Raw genomic sequence first — 19431 nt, 5'->3', positions numbered from 1 at the left:
CGCTCGGCACCAAGATCCATGGCCACGACCTCGGCGCCAAGGCTTGTGGCGCTGAGCTCGGCGCCAAGATCTGTGGCGCCGAGGTCGCTGCCACGCTGGAGGACTGCCCAGATCTCGGCGCCACGACTTTTCGGCGCCACGACTTGTGGCGCCGACCTCCTGGGTCCAAAAACACAAATCGTTTCAAAAAGAGCCTGAATGTGTAAATCTTTTCAAAAAAGGGCTAAATTGCAAAAAGTACGGTTCTTGTTGCACCCGAAACCTCTTACGGTTTATGTTTACAGGCTGATGGGCTTTAGTTTATCACTTTGGGCATCAAATAGTTAGCATTTTTAAAGCAGGCCCATGCAAGCCCAATCCGCTGGGGTGACTCTGCTGCACTCCAGCCCAGTAGTTTGCCTTTCGCTTTAGTGCTCTCTACTTCCCAAAACATGAAAAGAGGAAAAAAAATCTAATTTTGTATTTCAATTTTTTGTCACATAAATTTCATCTGGTTTCTGGTCATAAGGCTCTGGAAGTGCTCTGGAAGGTTCAGAAATTTGAATGCAGAAACTAAGAGTCAATTTAGCTGTTAAAACATGAGATTTGGTACGATGCAGACAATTTCTATCCTGAAAAGTTGATACTTTCTGGAGAGTAACCAATCTTCCAAACTGTTAGCTGATTGATGTTAGAGGTTAGAGGTGACCCTCACATCCCAGCACACTTTTGGAGAGTGTGTGATGTTAGATCACTTAGATGGAACAATGCAAAGAGACCTCAGATGCCACTTTAATTTTTCTTTTTTGGTTTACATGATCCCTAGAGATGCTTGAATGGGATTATTTCTATCAAATGCCATTTTTTCTCTCTCAAGATAGCGTTAAATAGTTCACAACTAGATACAAATAGGATAGTTGCCAGTTTTTGGTAGGGTTGTGCGTCTTCAAGATCTAAAAACAAAATCAATTGGGATTGCCACCTATCCTTGCAATCATGATTGCTATGTTTGGGCAACATCTTTCTAAACTCGATGATGGACAGGCACTGAAGCAGTTGCCCTGCAAGAAGATGCAACTGGCCACTAAATGTGCCATTGCAGGATACAAGTTGAACATCTTCACAAGGGCACACACTAGAGATGTCGAATACATTGACCTCTATTACCTGCATCAGCACATCGACCAGTCAGTGCCATAAAGGAAACCATGCTTATCAGTATGTCTGCATTGTAATCCACATAAAGGAAACCTTGCTTATCTGTTTGTCGGCATTATAATCCACAATTAACAAGTTGAAGTCCCATAGCTGCTTTCTTAATTTACAAGGTTTAATTTGATGAGTTAGTTTAAGGAGCTGTTGGAAGAAGGTAGGTGAAATACATCAGCCTGCCTGAAGCAAGCATGGATAACCATTCTTGGGTTCACCCTTTAACTGCGGTGCAGAAAATGGTCTTTATGGATATAGAGGAAGCTATAGTGCCAGAAACAAAGCTAGATGGTTCAAAATAAATAGCAGTCCAGGATATCTTGTTCAGCTAAGCTACAAAAATGAGATATTCCTTACTTTCAAACCCAACATAGCCCTGAGTAGATGCTGCTCCTAACTAAAAACTATCAGAAAGCAAATTAGCATTTACGTTTCAGTATTCAGAATGGTAGTTTTATATAGCATGCAACTTCATTAAATGCTTGGTGTTATGCTTGATGAACTGTCTGCGACCATAGGAACTACAAAACTGAGGAACCCGAGCAGTACCATTTTTTTTCTGCAGGGATTAAACTAAGTAAAGAAGACCTGAAAGAGATCTCAGATGCAGTACCTGCAAGCAAAGTTGCAGGTCCAAGGGTTTACCGAGCCTTGCTTGCCTTGCTTCTGATGGGCCTTTGCTGTTGAGCCTATTCAATTCACTTGTAAGCTCGGCTGGACTCTTTCCTGGGCCATTTGAGCCTTCACAGTTGTTGACTACATAAAATTATTTAGTATAAATAATATAAACCTCTAAAAGAAGACTATAGTGGGTTAGGAAAAAAAGACCATAATGACTCCCGCAACTATTCAGAATATCAGATTTTGCTCCCCTGCTATAATGCCAATTAAGGAACCATTTACTAGTAGTTTTATAGCGTTATAATTTGGCTACACTTTGCAATGTAAATATACTACAATAAATAGATATTCATCCAAGTCCAATATGCATTTTGGGTATCATGCTGATATTTAATACATGCTATCTTAGAATATGTCCGTATATGACCAAGATTTCAAGAAGCATTTTGTGTACTAAATGTTGAAGCAATGAAACAGGCAACACAAAAGTAGACATAACCAAAATTTTCAACTCTTTCCAAAGAGACAAAGCTAACTGATTTAAACTTCATTCATATATTCCTGATCAGTTGGAACTTGACAGAATTGAAGAGACATAAACAGAGAACTGACTGACAAAACGGATGGGATGAGACTAGTTTTGCTGTTATGAAGCTCAGGTAGAACTAGTCACGTGCCTGACATGCTGATAACACAAATCTAGAAGACAGGGACAGTCATTTAGGCTCAGGAAACAGCAGCTATCCAACAGCTATTGCTAGAACGCTGAGCATCACTCAATCTAGTGAGCAGCCTGGAAATCAACCTCTTCAACCAAATCACTTTACACAATTTGGAAATGCAACGACCAGAGATGTGCTCACTGAAGATTCAATCAGCATAGTAACCTGTTAAGAAAGTTATTAGTGATTGGTGGAACCATTGAAGTGCAAGAATCTTACATGAGCAAGCTGAAGACTAATTGGCCATCTGCTCATCATAGATGGAGTCATGCACCTCGGCAGAGAACTGCCTGATCCTAACTAGAAACCTTACCTCAGCCACCATTGCTAAAAAAATGATAATCACCCAATGAGCCACCATGATGCCACAAACCCTGAACTGCCACTGATAAAATACCAAACAAATGATAGAGATGCCTAGCAGCAGTATGGTCTAGTCCATGCCAGAAAATAGGACAATCGAAGATGCGTAGTGAATTTTCAATCAGGATAGCTACCGCATAATAACGTTATTCCTCCTGATCAATCCATACAGTTGTAGAACTGATTGATTGCTAGAGTCATAGAAGCTCGGTTAACTTACAAAGCACAAGGGCATAGCCATGTGATTAACTTAAGATAACATTGGCAAGATGTGACCACTTCTAGTGCATCTGCATCGCTATCTGATACCAACCAAGAACTGCTACTTAAAGCATGCTAATGCTAAAATCCAAACATCACTCAACTAAGGCGCGAGCATGGACATCAGATCGTTCTTGATGGACGGGCAGCTTCTGCTTAGATGCTTGAAACCATCACTAGTCATGACTGCCCTCAGCTTTGCCGGATCACTGAGAAAATGGAAGCATGCCTTCTTCAGCCCATGGCAGTGGTGCTGCTCAGCCAGTGTCAGGATGGTTGCGGCCGTGCCCACATCAATGTACTCGCACAGCTTAACCTCACACATCAACTTGAGCCTCTCCATATCATACTTGTCCGCGGCGACAAGTAGGTGTTGGCACATTATATCTTCATCTTCCTTTCTCATCTCGGGCAACGAGTCGGTGTACAAGAAGCAGAGCAGTGCCTTGAACACAGGTGCCTCCATGTAGTGTACCTGTACCACATCTGCGCGGTGCGGCTCTCCTTCATGGCGCCGAAGAACTCGGCACTGAAGACCGGCGATCGGGCAGCAAGCACGCACCGGTGCACTGGGAACGTCTCCCGCCCGACCTGGAACACCACATCGGCGCCCTTCTCGGTTTGGAGGAGGTCGGCTAGGTGCCGATGCAGGTCGGACGGGGGCACGGAGACGAATGTGGCCGGAGTGACCGGCTCCTCGGCAAGGAACTCTTTGAAGACGACGACCTCGCAACGGACCGTAAGGGATCCGTGCTTGCTAACATAGTTCTCCAAGGTGTTCTGGTGGAGTGTATCTGGGCACTGAACACCAACACCGCTACCAAAGCTATGTACCACCTCCGGTAACGACCTCAGCTTCTTCTCTGTTCTCTTCCGGTTCCGTAATAAGGAGGCCCGCTCCTCCCCCATGAAAGCGAACTTGAACTGCGCCGTCACTGGCCTGGCCACAGCCTCGTGGAGGAAGAGGAAGAGAGAGGCATCTGGCAAGATGGAAAAGGAACCCATGGTAACGGTGCGGTCACCGTTGGGGAAGAAGCAAATCCGCCAGCGGTGGCCGCCGACGGTGAAAGGGCTGGACTTGATGGGAACTCCGGTGGGGATGCCCTTGATGGTGCGGTAGCCGTCGATCTTGAGGTCGTGGTACCCTGCGGCATTGTCGGCGAAAACGGTGGAGGAGGATGCGGACCGCGATGGCTTGCGGTGGCTGGAGGCGTACGACATGGCGAGCATTCTCTCTCCCTTACGCCCCTCGCTCGAGATCAGCCTCGACCCATCTGCTTCGCCGATGCTGATCGTGCATGAGGGTTTAGAGAAGCGAGTGGAGTGGTGAATTGGGGATTTTGGGAGCCAGGGGAGGGGAAAGTGATGGGGTGGGTTCTCTGGGAGAGGGAGGGACGGAGACGGTCAGATACTCAGATAGTCAGATGGACTGGATCACTGGAGTGTGTTCTTTTCTTTTCCTTTCTTTTTTTACTCCCCTTTTTCTCTACATTCGGATATTAACTCGTTTTTTCTCATTAATTCCTTTTGCTTTATATGAATGAATACAATAATTTGAAGGACTTAATGCAATGAGTTGTGGGAGTGATTCCACAACCATTTTTCTCAAAATAGAGCAAAATAATTTAAAGACATAAAGGCAAATTGAATACCAGTGTTTAAAATAGCGGGCTAAGGCATTAAGCGGTTGGTGTTTGTAGAGGCTATGAAAGACTATAGCGGGCTATAGCCTAGCTAACTTATTTAGCAATTCTGTAAATACCATGTGTTGAGAAATCGGCGCCCCTACACCTTCACCTAGGCACTAATACGAGACACCAACTCTATATGGGAAATCAACTCTTTATTCATCATAACTTAGTACAACACAATACTCTTGCACTCTTTATATCGCAACTCTACCATGACACTACTACACTACATGGCAACCTTGCCATCTTCTACTTGAGACCACTTATGCCATGGTATGACAAGAGAGGGAGGGGAGCACCCCTATTTATAGAACTCTTTGGGTCATATGGTTTCGCCATGTGTCCATCTTCTATACAATACTTTACAAAATATCAAACTTTAGAATTTTCCTCATGCTTATCTAATCATACAAATATCTAATTTCTAGAGTATTTCATATTTCACCATGAAACATGGTAACCATGGTTCATGCATGCTCTCTAATCTTCTAGAAACTTCTCATAATTATGCATTTCTATTTCAATATCATACATAAATCTATGAGTAATTTTGCATATAAATATGAAATCAAGAAAATTTCATTGACTGAAGTATGTCTTGGGCTTCATTTCCTTCGTTATATCGTTGATGAAATACTAAGTTTCGTAAATGATGAAGTTCATTACTAAACTAATAATAAATAAAGACTAATTATATGATTTATCTAGCTAAATAATCAATAATTTAGCGGCTATAGCCGGCTATTAGTGGATTTACCCATTTAGAGCTAAGAGATGGATATCCTAGTTTTCTCCTCTCCCAAAGGCTATATCAGACTATAGCAGTGGCTATAGCCGACTATTTAGAACTTTGTTCAATACTTAGATTTGTCTTTTCAATGGTATATATTACTGTATATATGTTGCTTAGATTTGACAAAAAATACTATGGATTATTTTTGTTGAAAAATTACATTGCAAGATGCTTTTGTCCTGTTGAGATTTTTTTCTCGAACTGTCCTGTTGAGATTTAAATTTGTATTTGCTAAGACTTGAGAAAAAAATAGTTTGGAGCTTATATTTGTGTTGCTTAGACTGGAGAAAATAAAACACATATCTCAAAGTAACACCCCCTTTGTTAAAACTAATAACGTAGAGCCGTAGAGGAGAGCAACTAAGTATCTATGTGTTTGCAACATGGCGTGCGAAAAAAAAAAAGAAAACGTATTCGGTGGAAACCACAACCTTCATGAAAACCTGTGCAAACCACAGCAAAAAAATCGTCTAAATTCACCCAAAAAAATCAGATATGTATATGATATGATGATACACAATCTTGTCAAATATCTTGTCCAAAATCGATTTTGTTTGTGAGCAGAAATTTGTTATTTTTTATATCTCACAAACGAAGTCGAATTTGGACAATATATTTTACAGTGTTGTGTATCATCATACCATATACATGTGTGATTTTTTGGGTGAATTTAGACGACTTTTTTGTCGTGATTTGCACGGGTTTTGACGAAAATCATTACAATGCACTCTTTCTGTCTCAAATAATAAGATGTTTTGGAAATTTTAAGAGACATAAAAAAACGGGTCCTCGCTGTCACATTACACTACTAGAGCTTCAATTTAAGGGAGGGAGTAATCACCCCCACGTCTACACGAAGATAACTGGTTGCATGTATGTTGGAATAAAAGTGATGATATATCATTCAAATTTAGCAAGAAAGATATAAATTATAGTTAAATTAAATTTTCATTGTATTATGTTTCTTAAAACAAGATCTTTAAAATAAGACTACACTTGGGTACGCTCTACACCTGAGGTGGCTTTGGCTCCGACTCAACCTGCTAGTGATTTGGTGTAAAACAGGGTTTCCTAGTTCTATTTAGGCCTACATGGTTTGGATGGAAATATGTTGGAAAGACTAATGGGCTGGTCTAGTTTGGGATAGTAGCTATAATGGATTGGCTTGGTTTGGAATCAGTTTAGATTTCTAGTTCAAACAATTTGTGGACCATGGTTTAGCTAATGGGCTTGATCCAGTGGAAATGATTGGCCTCGACACCACCACAGCTACTACCGCTGCCACCATTCACCAAATCGAGACGCTACTGCCTGTCCGGTCCGCCGAGCTTAGGGATTTCCTGCGCCAGCTCTTCGCTAGCATGCAGCACGGTGCACAGCCGCACGGGCCAGGCCGGTAGTGGATGCGTGACGGGGTGCGCGACGAGGATGCATGGTTGGAAACCACGATGACAATAGGGTGAAACTGTTCGGAGAAAAACAGTCTGGCTTAGTTTGGAGAAAAACAGTCTGGTTTAGTTTGGGCCGTAAATTTTTTTTGAGTTGGGTCGGTTTAATTTTGGTTTTAAGAGGTGGATCAGCAGGGTGGGTTGGATCGAATTGCTGGTTTCTGATGGTGATGGAATGGTTTGGTGTGGGTATGGTTCACATTTTGACCATTAGCAGGTTGAACTCCGACATACTGATGATGCACAGCGGCCTTGGTGGACTCTGCGGACAAGCAATGAACCTTTGGTCGAGGCGATGTTTTGAGCTTCAACTTTCATGGAGCTGGGTGATGGCACGCGCCCTCTTTTCTGGTCTCACAAGTGGCTAGATGGCTGGGCCATTGAAGACGCACAAGAAAAGGCGAACTGTCGCACAGGCCCTTTCTACCGATCAGTGGGTGCACGATATTAGGGGAGCTCTGACAGTGCAGGTAATACTGGAGTTCCTGCAAATTTGGGACCTCACGAGAGGAGTCCAATTGGCTGTGAACACCCAAGGTACCCTGCGTTGGAGGTGGACCTAGGGGTGGTAAAGGATCCAACATTTTGAACTAGAAAATCTAAGAATCGGGCCCTAAAAGGATCGGGCTATAAACATATGTATTTTTGAACTAAAAAATTTAAGGGTTTTATTGGGCTGTGAAGAGACCATTAGGGCCATGGCCCATTACCACCCCTAGGTGGACCTCTGATAAATTGTTCTCCACCTCTTCAGCGTACCATGCCTTTTTCATTGGTCGACAGGCGATCTTAGGGGCGAAGCTTCTGCACAAAGCTCGGGCAGTTGGACACCATAGAAGTGCAAGTTTTTTATTTTGTTGGTGCTGATCATGACCGCTGCTGGAATGTGGCACGTCGTAAACGCCATAGCCTATTCAGCTGGGGAGAACCGGTTGGGCTGGAATAAATCTGATCATGGGCCACCCGACCCGATAAACCCGACTAGACCCACCCGAAAAAAACCCAACCCGACCTGATCAAGTGATGGGTCGGGCACGGGCCGAAATTTTTGATCCGAAACTCAAAAAAATTCGATAGAACTTGAAAATTACACACAAAAACACGGGCCAACCCGACCCGACCCGACCATGTCACGGGTCGGCCGCGGGCCAACATTTTTTGACCTGAAACACGAAGTGACCCGACCCGAATCCGGCCCGACCCGATGAATGATCAGGCCTAGGCTGGAACAACCAGCCAACACCAGCTCCCGCCGTCTAGTTGCAGCCCAGCCAGCCAGCCTAAGGCGACAACTTGCAGGATGACGTACGACTCTTGTGCCCAGTGTAACAAGATGCCGGAGGCGATCTCCCACCTGCTGGTAGGTTGCTATTTTGCGATGCCTAGGTTGGGATCATGTAACGCCAAGCAATGGTCCAACGGACTATGTGGATTGGTGGACATGTGGGTGAGAAAGTTGTGTGCAAAGGATGACAGGAAGTGTTTTGACACGTTGGTGATCCTCGTCTCTTGGTTATTTTGCTAGAAATGTGACAGGAGAACCTACCATCGTGCTAGAAGCTTGCAGGAGCTCATATCTCTAGTTGAGGACGAGATCGTAGCGTGGTTTCGGGCTGGTTTCAAGCAGTTGCAGGGCCTAGTGCTGGCTTTTGGTCGTGCATTAGATGTCATGTAATTTTTTTTCAGCTTTAAGAGCATCTTCAACAGTCTATGTATTTTTGATGGGCTAGCTAAAAAAGAAGAAAAACTCTGAAAAAACGAATCCAACAGACTCGCTATGTGCATCGCGGCGCTATCCGACTCGGTAGCACGCCCCCCTCGCTCGCGAAACATGTAGAGGCTCCCCAGCTCGCCATCCCCTTCTTCTTGCGCAGGTCGCGCCCTCTCGAACTCCCTCTCGGCGCAACCTCCTCCCAGGCGCGAGCTCCCTGGCGTGGCAGCTCCCTCTCGGCGCGAATCCCCGTCGGATCCGGCGACCTCAGCGCCGGGGCATCTTGCCCTCGCTTCGATCCAGCGCGAGCTCCCTTCCGGCGTGGGTGAACCGGCGGCGGCGTGACGACCTCAGCGTCTCAACGCGGAGCTACTGGTGCTTTGCTGGTGGGTGGAGAAGGAGGCGTGAGCTGTTGGCTTGCTGCTGGTGTTCCGTGATGAAGGAAGCCAGATGAGGGAGAAGTGCTGGAGAGGGAGCTGCTGTGCGTGGAGTTGGAGGAAGGGGTGGCGCCATGGATTTGGGAGAGGAGCTCAATTGGAGAGAAGAAGAGAGGAGCTTGTGTGCTGCGCGGGGAAGAAAGGGGATTTCCTTGTGCTCCTGACGCAGAAGGCAGGCAGAGAAGGAGGTGGCGGCGGCGTGAGGGAAGAGAGAGAGAAGGAGAGAAGGTGGCGGCGGAGAAGGTCAATTCGGCAGTACCGCCGTGCGCCAGCCGGGTGCCCGTCGCCGGCGCGCGCCAGCTGCAGCCGTGCTCGCGAGGAGGAAGATGAATTGGGGGGCCTACTTGTCAGCGGGAGAAGGGATGGGGTGGAGGAGGGAATAGATGGATAAGCTTTTGGATTTCCCACCCTTCGGATATCTAAATAACTAGCTAAATAGTTAGTTATATGGAATTTAGCTAGTGTAATTTGGAGATACTGTTGGAGATGCTCTTAGCCCCGTCTCGCCTCTCCGATCCTAAACTTTTGTGGGCTGTTGTACCAAAATGCTTCTTCTTTTAATAAAAAATGTGCTCAGACACCGTCACGAAATATGTTTGGATGTCATTTTATTAGATTTTTTTTATGAAGGTGAAATATCTTCTTAATCATTCAGATAACAAATGTTCACATCGAGAGAAAATGTTTCACATTTTATAACATATTGTTCCCGCTAAAGAAAAAAATCATTCTGTATAGAGACGTTACAGCTTCAAATAAAACAAAATAATTGTTTAATTGGAACAAAAAGATACATATTAGTAAAAAATATACACATGAAACAAATCATATGGCTCATGGAACAGAAAATATGCATAGAGAACAAACTATAGGACTTACGGAAAAGAAAGTATACAAATGCTAAAGGAGGTGCCTTACTCCATAGCTATTGCTCCGAGCATGAAACACTGATAATCACCGAGTCAACATGCTAGGCATAGAGAACAACTGAGGAAGGAGTGGTGATCACTGATCATGAGCAAAAGGAGAGAAACATGTTTGATTTTTATTGTATGCTATTGGGAGTTAGTCCAGGGGCGGGTCCAGGATTTTGAGTTTGGGTATTCAAGATTGTAAAGGGTGCAAAAAAAAATTAAGAGACTAAAGTACACACATAAATCATAGTAGATATAATCATATAGCCAGAGGTCTACTCGATAATAAAGATTGGGAAAATTGGCTAGAGGACACTCTTCAATGGTGACTTTTGCTCTAGGACACTAAAAAATTTAGTCTTTGCTATAGCACACTCAAATTTTGTGTTTGTTTGCCAGAGCACATCGCCGTTTGCCAGCCGTTCCCTCCGTCTGCTCCCACCTTACAGACACCGTCGCCGGCCTCATCCTCGCTGCGCCCCCGTCCTTGCCCTTCTCGCCGTCGTCTGGCGCGTCCTCGATGATGATGCTGCGCTGGTGGCTGGTGGTCCTGGTGATCTTCCTGCGCCGTCGCAGTAGGTATCCTCGATGAAGAGCACGACGCAGTAGGTGTCCTCGATGAAGAGCGCGCTGGCCACCGCGGACAAGAGGCAGACGCGAAACAGCAGGTCCTTGCTCCCGCGGCTGCGCCACGCCAGCGCCTTGCCCAGGTAGCCGAACATGTCGGCGAGCTCCAGGAAGATGCTGACCATCATGGTGCCGAAGAGCAGGCCCAGGATCGGGAGGTCGATGGCGGCGTACGCCTGCTTGGGCATCATCACGCGGCGGAGGCCCGGCGGCAGCGGCTTAGCGAGCTCGGGCGCGATGGGTCGACAGCGCGCTCGCTCGTCGGCGAGCTTGGGCGCGGAACCTGTCGGCGAGCTCGGTGCCGGGGCGGAGTTGGGCGGCGGGGCGGTGAGCTCGGCGCGGAGCTGCACGGCGGAGGCCCGGCGGCAGCGGCTCAGCGAGCTTGTGCGCGACGGGTCGGCGGCGCGCTCGCTCGTCGGCGAGCTTGGGCGCAGAACCCGTCGGCGAGCTCGGGGGCGGAGTTAGGCGGCGGGCGCGGTGAGCTCGGCGCGGAGCTGCGCGGCGAAGGCCCGACCGCAGTGGCTCAGCGAGCTCGGGCGCGACGGGTCGGCGGCGCGCTCCCGTCGGCGAGCTTGGGCGCGGAACGCCGTCGGCGAGCTGGGGGGTGGAGTTGGGCGGCGGGGCGGTGAGCTCGGCGCGGCAGTCACCATTGAAGAAGGTAACGTTCAAGACAATGACATGTGGGCCTTTATTTACCGTAGCTAACACCGTTCTGATCTATCCATCCATAGTGTGCTATGGCAAAGAAACACAAAATTTGAATGTGCTATAGCAAAGACTAAATTTTTTAGTGTCCCAGAGCAAAAGTCACCATTGAAGAGTGTCCTCCAGCCAATTTTCCCATAAAGATTGCACAAATTAAAGTGATGCAAGTTGACTGCTCACTTCCACAAAATCTCGGGCTAATATGCAGAAATAGGAATATGGGATTGGGAAATTTGCCTTAAGCAATTGTCCAATTTTGAGCAGAGGCTGCGCACGCGAGCTGCGCTGCAGTACTGCCGTCGCCGTGCGCCCGTGCCTGTGCACAGAGCCGCACTGCACTGCACCACTGCTCGCTGGTGCCGCGTCGCGCCGCGCGGGCTGCCCCGGCTCCCCGCTCTCGTCTCTCCGCGCGGCAGCTGCGGCTGGCCTCAGCTCCAGCCCGCTGCTGCCCAGCTGCCCTGTGCCCTCCCCACGCTGTGCCCGCTCCGCCAAGCCTGCCCGCCAGCAAGACAACGCCGCCTGCGGCAGACCTGCCCGAAGGCCTCCAGCTGCTATCGCTGCTCCCTAACTCCTGCTGCTGCCGCCGCTGCCTGGTAGGGACGTTGGGTTCGAGCAGCCAGCAAGAGCAGCAACAAGCAATGCGATGTGGGAGAGATAGAGAGTGGCCGTATGGGACTGGGGGTTTGGGAGATGGAGGAAGGCTGGCTAGTGGGCCGCCTTTAGCTGTTGGGCCCATTTTGAGAGGAGGTGGGCTAGATTGGTATAGCCCGAGATAATATCATTTTCTCATTTTTTTTCTAATAGAAATACATGTATATAACAATGTATACTTGATTTTCTTTGTAAAAACATTGGGTATTCAATGAATACCGTTGAATACCAGGTGGGCCCGCCCCTAAGTTAGTCAGGATCGGGAGCTCACTGTTAACCTGGATGAATTGGCAGTTTGGAAAGCTATCAACTCTATCTGTTCGTAAAGCTCCTAGAACTGGTAGTTTTACATGGAAGTTATATAAAGTGTGCTAGCAAAAAAAAAAACTCGATCTGGGAGGGGCAAGCCGCCCCCGGACATTAATGTAAGAAGAAGATCGCTCACGCAGGTCGAGAAAACCACTGAACCCCTACCCACCTTACACAGGGCGCCGTAACCCGTGTGAGAGCGGGCCGGGTGAGCCGGGATCTATTTCCATGTGCTTTGACATGTTGGCAGGCAAGATGATTTTTTTAACCTCAGCCTGAAATTCGGTCCCACCAGGAGTCGAACCCAGGACCTGATGAGGCCACCTAACCAATCTGGCTAGACACTTGCATAAAGTGTGCTAGCAGATAATCAAGGTGGACATTATAGCTGCTATGTCGGCTGTGTGGAGCAGAAAGTTTGGCAATTTTTATTTGTTAAATTCTGCATACATCACACTTCTGTCAAAAAAAAGAGGATGCTGCTTGTGTGGAAGATTTTAGGCCAATAAGCCTAGTTCATCCATTTTGCAAAAGGTTGTTACTAAGCAAATGGCCAACAGATTGGCTGATCGTCTGGATCGAATGGTCTCGCCAAATAAACTTGCTTTTATAAAATGGCCCTTCATTTTGGATGACTTCATGTTGGTATAGCATAGCACAAAAATTCTGCACCAACAAAAGCAGCCCCGAATTCTTCTGAAGCTCATGAAACACTGACAATCACCGAGTCACTTTAGGTTTTGAGCATGGCAATCAGCTCCATGATAGAGGGGAAGCTTTTGCTCAGATGATCGAAGCCATCAGTGGCCATGACTTCCCTAGGATTTTTCGGCGAGCTGAGGAAACCAAAGCATGCCTTCTTCGGCCCGTGACAGTGGTATTGGTCAAGTAGCGTCAGTATGGTGCTCACTGTTCCCACATCAATGTACCTCTTCGCATATCAATTGTAGGCTTTCTAAACTGTACCTGTCGGCTGCGACGAGCAGGTGCTGGACATTGAAATCCTCGTCTTCCTTTTCTTTGTCTGTATTTGGCAACGAGTCATCGTAGAAGAAGCCGATTGGTTGTCTGCGTGACTGCACCTTTGAGGCTCTCGTAGTGTTAGTTTTTTTTCTCTCAGTTGATGATGATGTACGTCAGAATTCGCACCCACGATCCCAGTCTGCACCGGGAATTGGGAACCCAAAAATCCAAAATGCAGGGCGTCCATCTAAATTAAAACCATTTCATTTTTAAATTTATCTTTTTCTAGATCTTTGCAAGGATATGTTTCTTTTAGTGCATTGCATTAATTTGTGCAGCATGCTTTCTCTAGCTACTTTCAGGTACTAAAAGAAATTGAGAAACTAAACTGAGAACCTGAACTGAGAACCCTGTTGCGGCGATTCATTCAGATTCAGTGAAGAACCATCCAGGAGACCAGGACAGTGAGGCTAAAACTGATAGGGGACAGCCATCCTGTTCATCCGTCCACAGCATTCTATGCAATGCAAGTTGCAAGGAAAAGGAAATAACCAGAGATGACCTGATAAGTGATCAGTGTCATTATTCGCCAATAGCTAGTCATACAAGCGCTGAACTGCGTGCAGAATCTGTCTGAGTATGGTTCACATATACGAAGAATTATAAATCACGCGCAAATGCAAAAATGTTCAAGGGCTGAGTGTTTCTAGCTGACGAGAGTAGGATAGGGGTTAATAGAAAGTTAGAGATGTGGAGATGCAAGTCAGAGTCGAAAGGGTTTAGATTTAGTAGGACAAAGATAGAGTATGTCCGAGTATATGATGTGTGATTTCAGAGCGGCTAGGCATAAGGATGGAGAAGTTAATCTCGATGGGAAAGTGCTAGCCCAGAAGGATACTTTTCCGTATTTAGGATCGATGCTAGAAAATGATGACGATATTGATAAAGATGTTAGGCATAGAATTTCAGCCAATGTTTTAAATAGCGGGCTAAGCCTCTTAGCTATTAGTCTTTGAAAAAGCTAAGAGTAGCTATAGCCGCAGCTAAGCCATTTAGTGGAACTGTAAAAACATCCAAGGACTTGATCACATGACATAACAATTGACATGTCATCAACTCATATCAGTCATCAGTTCATCACACCTACACCTGACCATCATATGAGTACATCACAAATTCATAAGTCACAAGAGCGATACACTACAAAATAACTGATAATCAGACCACCACCACCAACAAGGCAACAACACAGTTCACAGGAATACATCCCAGCCATTACTAGAACATGGCTCTAGTCCAAGACACTTAACAGCATGAAGTTTATCACGAGTTCAAGACACACTAGACACAGGGTGATAGAGGCAATAGTGCACTCTACTACTCAGAATCAGAGGCACAGGCAATAATTTTGGGCTCGCGGGCTGATTTAGCTGCCGCTAAAAGCAGTCCCATTTAGCGGACATAGCCGGCTAATCGCAGCTATTAGCCGTCAAGCTAACAACCTGGCTAAAAATGCGATCTCTTAGCTGCAACGCTGCCCAGTAGCTATATCCGGCTATATCTTCAGCTATAGCCGGCTATTTAAATCATTGATTTCAACTGGCTAGTTGAAATAGCATCAAATTTCTAGCGCCCTCTGTCACAGGGGGTGCCATAAAGGCTAAAAGGTAAGTTCTATATGGTATTGGATGTTGTCCTAAAAAAGACAACATGTCCAGCAACTGAGCGTATTAGAGATGCAGATGTTGTGGTAGTTTTGTGAGCACAGAAGGAGGGATAGAGTTCAGAATAAAGTTATTCATGATAGGATCAGAGTGATACCAATTGAGGGGAAACTTACCCAACATCAGTTGAGATGGTTTGGACATATCCAATAGAGGCTTCCTGAAGCACCGGTGCGTAGTGGGGTTCTAAAGTGGGTCGATAATATAAAGAGGGGTAGAGTTAAACCTAAACTAACTTGGGACGAGTCGGTTAAGAGAGACCTTAAGATTGGGAACATCTCTAAAGATGTAGTTTTGGATAGGAGTGTTTGGAGATTAGCTATCAACATGCCTGAACTGTTGCTTCTTTGAATTTTATCTCTAGCCTACTCCAATTTGCTTAGGACAAAAGATTATGCCTTGTTGTTGTTGCTGCTGAGTGTTTCTTTACTTAAATGGGCATCCGGTGTTTCTCGCTTCCAACTTGCACAAGCCACACGATTCTTTGGCAGGACAAAGAAGAGCAGTTGCAATCATCAAACAATATGCTTGCATTGCTTAGACAGTATCAATGTAATCAATAAATTTAATTTTTACAGCATCTCCAAGAGCTCTTGTATTCTTGATAAGTTAGATAAAAATAGAAAAATTGTACCAAAAACTGGATCGAACAGAGCCTCTATTTTTATGAAATCGCTATCCTATTTTGTATCCCGTCCCTTTTATGAAATCGCTATCCTATTTTGTATCCCGTCCCCCCCGCTGTGCAAAGAAACAGGAGCCCTCCTGCTCGCCATCCCAATCCCGCGCCCCCGGGCCCACCCTCCTGCGCTCCCCAGGCCTATCCCGCCGCGTCCTCCCCCGCCGGCGCCTCCGCCCTCCGCCGTGCCTCCCTCTGCCGGGCCTCTTCCCTCCGCCGAGCCACCTCCCTCCGCCAGGCCTCTTACCTCCGCCGGGCCACCTCCCTCCGCCGGCGCCTCGTCCCTTCGTCAGCCTCCCCGCCGCCGGCTCGCTCCTCGCCGCCTCCACCGAGCTCCCCGCTGCAGGTCCTGGCGTGCGCGGCGTCCTGCTACCAGCGAGCCAAAGTGGCTACGGCGACGTCCACGCCCACGGAGGCGAGCACCGGCTACGACCGGACCTGCCTGCTCTTCTCCGTCGACCACCGCTCCCGAACGAACCCTCCGCTCCCTGACAAGTATCTCGGCAGCTGCGTCGGCCCCGCGCTCGCCCTGGCTCCCAAGGACGCGCTCGCGGCCAGCGGTGTGGGTGGCCTTCTCAGCCAGTGGTCGCGGCAGGGATCGACGAGGCGGTGAGCGGCGTTGGGACGGGCAGCATGGACGCGTGGATGGGCCGCCTCAGGGAGGTCGCCGGCGCGATGAGCATGCTGTCCGTGGCCGGCTCGCCGGGGTTTCGCGTCTACGAGATGGACCTGGGGTTCGGCCGCCGGCCACAGGCAGTTCTCACAGGTCCGGAGCTTCGATTCCCGGCCATGGAGGCCCCATCTCAACGGGGGAAAATGAGGTAGGAAGGTGTTGGAGGTGTGGATGGCGGCGATTTGATTTTGGTTGCCGGAGTTAGGTGATTTTGACCTTCTTCCCCACCCTCGCCGTCCCGAGCCGCCCCCGCTGTCTTGGGCCGCCGCCGAGCTCCAGCCTCGCCGTCCCGGAGCGCCGGCCTCGCCGTCCCCGCAGGCCTGTGCCTGGGGGCCCTCGCGCGCCGGCCGCCGCCGAGCTCCAGCCTCGCCGTCCCGGAGCGCCGTCAAGCGCCGGCCTCGCGAGGAGAGGTGGGGAGGAAGGTAAGAATGAGTATGACGCGTGGGGTCCACAGGCACAGTAACATATGAAGGGTGCAGTTTTAAAGAGTATGTTGGTTTACCCATGCTATAGGAACTCTTCTATCTGTTTATAAAAGTTGTAAAACTTTAAATTTACCTAAAATTATAGAAGAGCTTCTGGAGATCCTCAACATCAGATTGGGCGCTAAGAGCTTATGTAAACAAGCGGCAGCTAGCACATGGAAAACATGCTTCTGCACGTCATTGTCGATGCATAAAACAAGCCTATTTCTTCATGACCGATGAAGGAAATATAAAATTAATCATAATGTGCACATCATATGGGTTGAATACAGATCACCTTTTCTGATAGGAATTATGCCAATTCTAAAGTTTGAGGGGATGAGGAGGAAGCATTAAGCAGGGCTACTGAAGACACCTACAAAAAGCATTCTACAAACAGGACTATGAAAACAGATCAGCTTGCCGGAAACAGCCTGCATCTATTGCTCATTATTCCTGATTTATGTCTTCTCTTCTACAGAAACCCAACAGGTAAGCATCCGTACTCTCATTTTCGAAGATAATCTAATGTAGAATGCGTACTGCAGTATGTGAAATACTTGATGACAGTCTTTAACATGCTATTATAAAAATATAGTCCATGCAGTTCTTCAGCCCGCACAAATGCTGAGCTATAACAGTTGATCAGAGGGGTTAAGCAACAGCAAAGAGCTAACAGGCCCCATGGAGATGCAATAATAAAGTATTTCTTGGATTGGGTAGGTAGAGTGGCAATGTACTGACATCATAATAGTAAAGCAGAGGTAATAATTTCAGTATTTAGGAATTTCCTGACGAAACAGAGATCTTTTGGATACCTAATGCCAATGTGGACGTGGGTTGATGATAGAGAAACAAAGATACTCCAGACTAACTTAGACTACAGAAATATGCAATCAACTGACAAAAGCAGGGAAAACACTGAATAAGGTAATTTTGGATCTGCTATACCCATAATATTTTTCGAAGGAAATCCTATACCCATAGTGTTTGTAAGAGAGATGGCCAGGCTACTAAGAAGTCCAGAAACCAGGAATTAAAAATGCTGAAACAATGAACATCACTGTTTTCAGGTGATAAGCATAGTAATCAGCTCCTCCATGATGGTCGGGCAGCTTCTGCTTAGATGCTTGAAGCCATCAGTGGCCATGGCTGTCCTCAGATTTGCAGGAGTGTTGAGAAAATACAAGCATGCCTTCTTCAACCCCTCGCAGTGGTGTTGCTCAGCTAGCGTCAGTATGGTAGCTACTGTGCCCACATCAATGTACTTGCACAACTTCTCTTCGCACAACAGCTTGAGCCTCTCCAAGTTGTATCTGTCAGCTGCAACAAGCAGGTGCTGAGACATGACATCTTCCTCCTCATCCTCTTCCTCTGTATTCTTTGTCTTGGGCAATGAGTCCGTGTACACAAAGTATAGCAAAGCTTTGAACACCTGAGCCTCCATGTCGTCTACATGGATAACACCTGCAGTGTTGGTGTTGCTCTCCTTCATTGTGCCAAAGAGCTCTGCACTGAAGACTGGCGACCGGGCCGCGAGCACGCACCGGTGTGCAGCGAACGTCTGACCACCGACATCGAAGACCACGTCGGCTCCCTTCTCGGCCAGGAGGAGGTCGCCAAGATGATGGTGCAGGCTGGATGGGGGCACGGAGACGAACCTTGGAGGGTCGCCCACGGCCGTCTGTTCCTTGGTGCGGAACTCGTTGACGACAACGATGTCACACCGCATCGTGAAGGAATCGCCCTTGAGATGCGTGGATTTCTCCAGCTCTTCTCTTTTGACGAACTTGCTGTGTCCCAAACCTCTGGAGCTTGCGAAGGTGCGTACTTCTTCCAGCGTCATGGCCTGCTGCTCCCCGAGGCGAAACTGGAACCGTGCCTTCACCTCCTTGCCAACAATTCCGTCGAGGTAAAGGAAAATCGAGATGTAATCTTTGAACTCCGACGTGTTGCCATTGGGGTAGTAGCGGATAAACCAGCGGTGGCCGCCCAGGGTGAAAGGGTGGGAATCGAGGCACTGGCCGGTGGGGGTGGCCATGGTGAACGAGTAGCCGTCGATCTTGAGAATGTGGTATCCCGTCGTGGTGTTGGCGACAATGGAGGAGGCGGACCGCAACGGCTCACCGGTGGTGGGCGACATAGGAGAACCTAGCCCTTCTTTTCCACCGGCGCTGTAGGGTTTTGCCGGCACAAACCGCCGGTCCGCCGCCGCGGAATTTGGGAGACGCGAAGAAGACTAGGGAAGGAGGAGTTGCTGGGAGCGGTTATATATTGTGAAAGCAGCCCAGGATGGTGGGTGGATACGGCCCAACACACAAGGCTAATGAAATAGAGGTACAGTTGGAGCGGCCTGTGGAGCGAGCACGCGAGCGGGCTGCAAGCTGGGGAAGTGTGCAAGTGTTAGTAGCCAATAAAAATATAGTTTTTCTTTAATTTTTATAGTATAGATATGAAAATAATATTTATATATTTAAGGAACATCTA

The 19431-nt window shown here is 47.5% G+C and overlaps 2 protein-coding genes and 1 pseudogene across 2 annotated transcripts; all 3 read right to left on the bottom strand.

Moving 5' to 3' along the window:
• Positions 1 to 3258: 3258 nt before the first annotated feature.
• LOC120688956 lies at positions 3259 to 4376 on the bottom strand (annotated as a pseudogene).
• A 6064-nt stretch (positions 4377 to 10440) lies between these two features.
• On the bottom strand, positions 10441 to 10964 carry LOC120688955 (silicon efflux transporter LSI2-like). Its single transcript, XM_039971294.1, has one exon. It carries the CDS (start codon positions 10962 to 10964, stop codon positions 10614 to 10616), a length of 351 nt encoding a protein of 116 aa, XP_039827228.1. The 3' UTR covers positions 10441 to 10613.
• A 6959-nt stretch (positions 10965 to 17923) lies between these two features.
• On the bottom strand, positions 17924 to 19172 carry LOC120687770 (BTB/POZ and MATH domain-containing protein 1-like). Its single transcript, XM_039969792.1, has one exon. It carries the CDS (start codon positions 19085 to 19087, stop codon positions 18014 to 18016), a length of 1074 nt encoding a protein of 357 aa, XP_039825726.1. The 5' UTR covers positions 19088 to 19172; the 3' UTR covers positions 17924 to 18013.
• Between the last annotated feature and the right edge of the window lie 259 nt (positions 19173 to 19431).

The sequence above is a fragment of the Panicum virgatum genome, chromosome 9N (assembly GCF_016808335.1).
Source record: "Panicum virgatum strain AP13 chromosome 9N, P.virgatum_v5, whole genome shotgun sequence".
Taxonomy (NCBI): Eukaryota; Viridiplantae; Streptophyta; class Magnoliopsida; order Poales; family Poaceae; genus Panicum; species Panicum virgatum.
The sequence above is the reverse complement of the archived record's forward strand: the minus strand, read 5'-3'. Positions and strand labels throughout refer to the sequence as shown.

What these genes read in the sequence shown, in the direction of transcription:
- LOC120688955 (XM_039971294.1), bottom strand. Translation starts at nt 10,964, where the DNA reads ATGCCCAAGCAGGCGTACGCCGCCATCGACCTCCCGATCCTGGGCCTG.
- LOC120687770 (XM_039969792.1), bottom strand. Translation starts at nt 19,087, where the DNA reads ATGTCGCCCACCACCGGTGAGCCGTTGCGGTCCGCCTCCTCCATTGTC.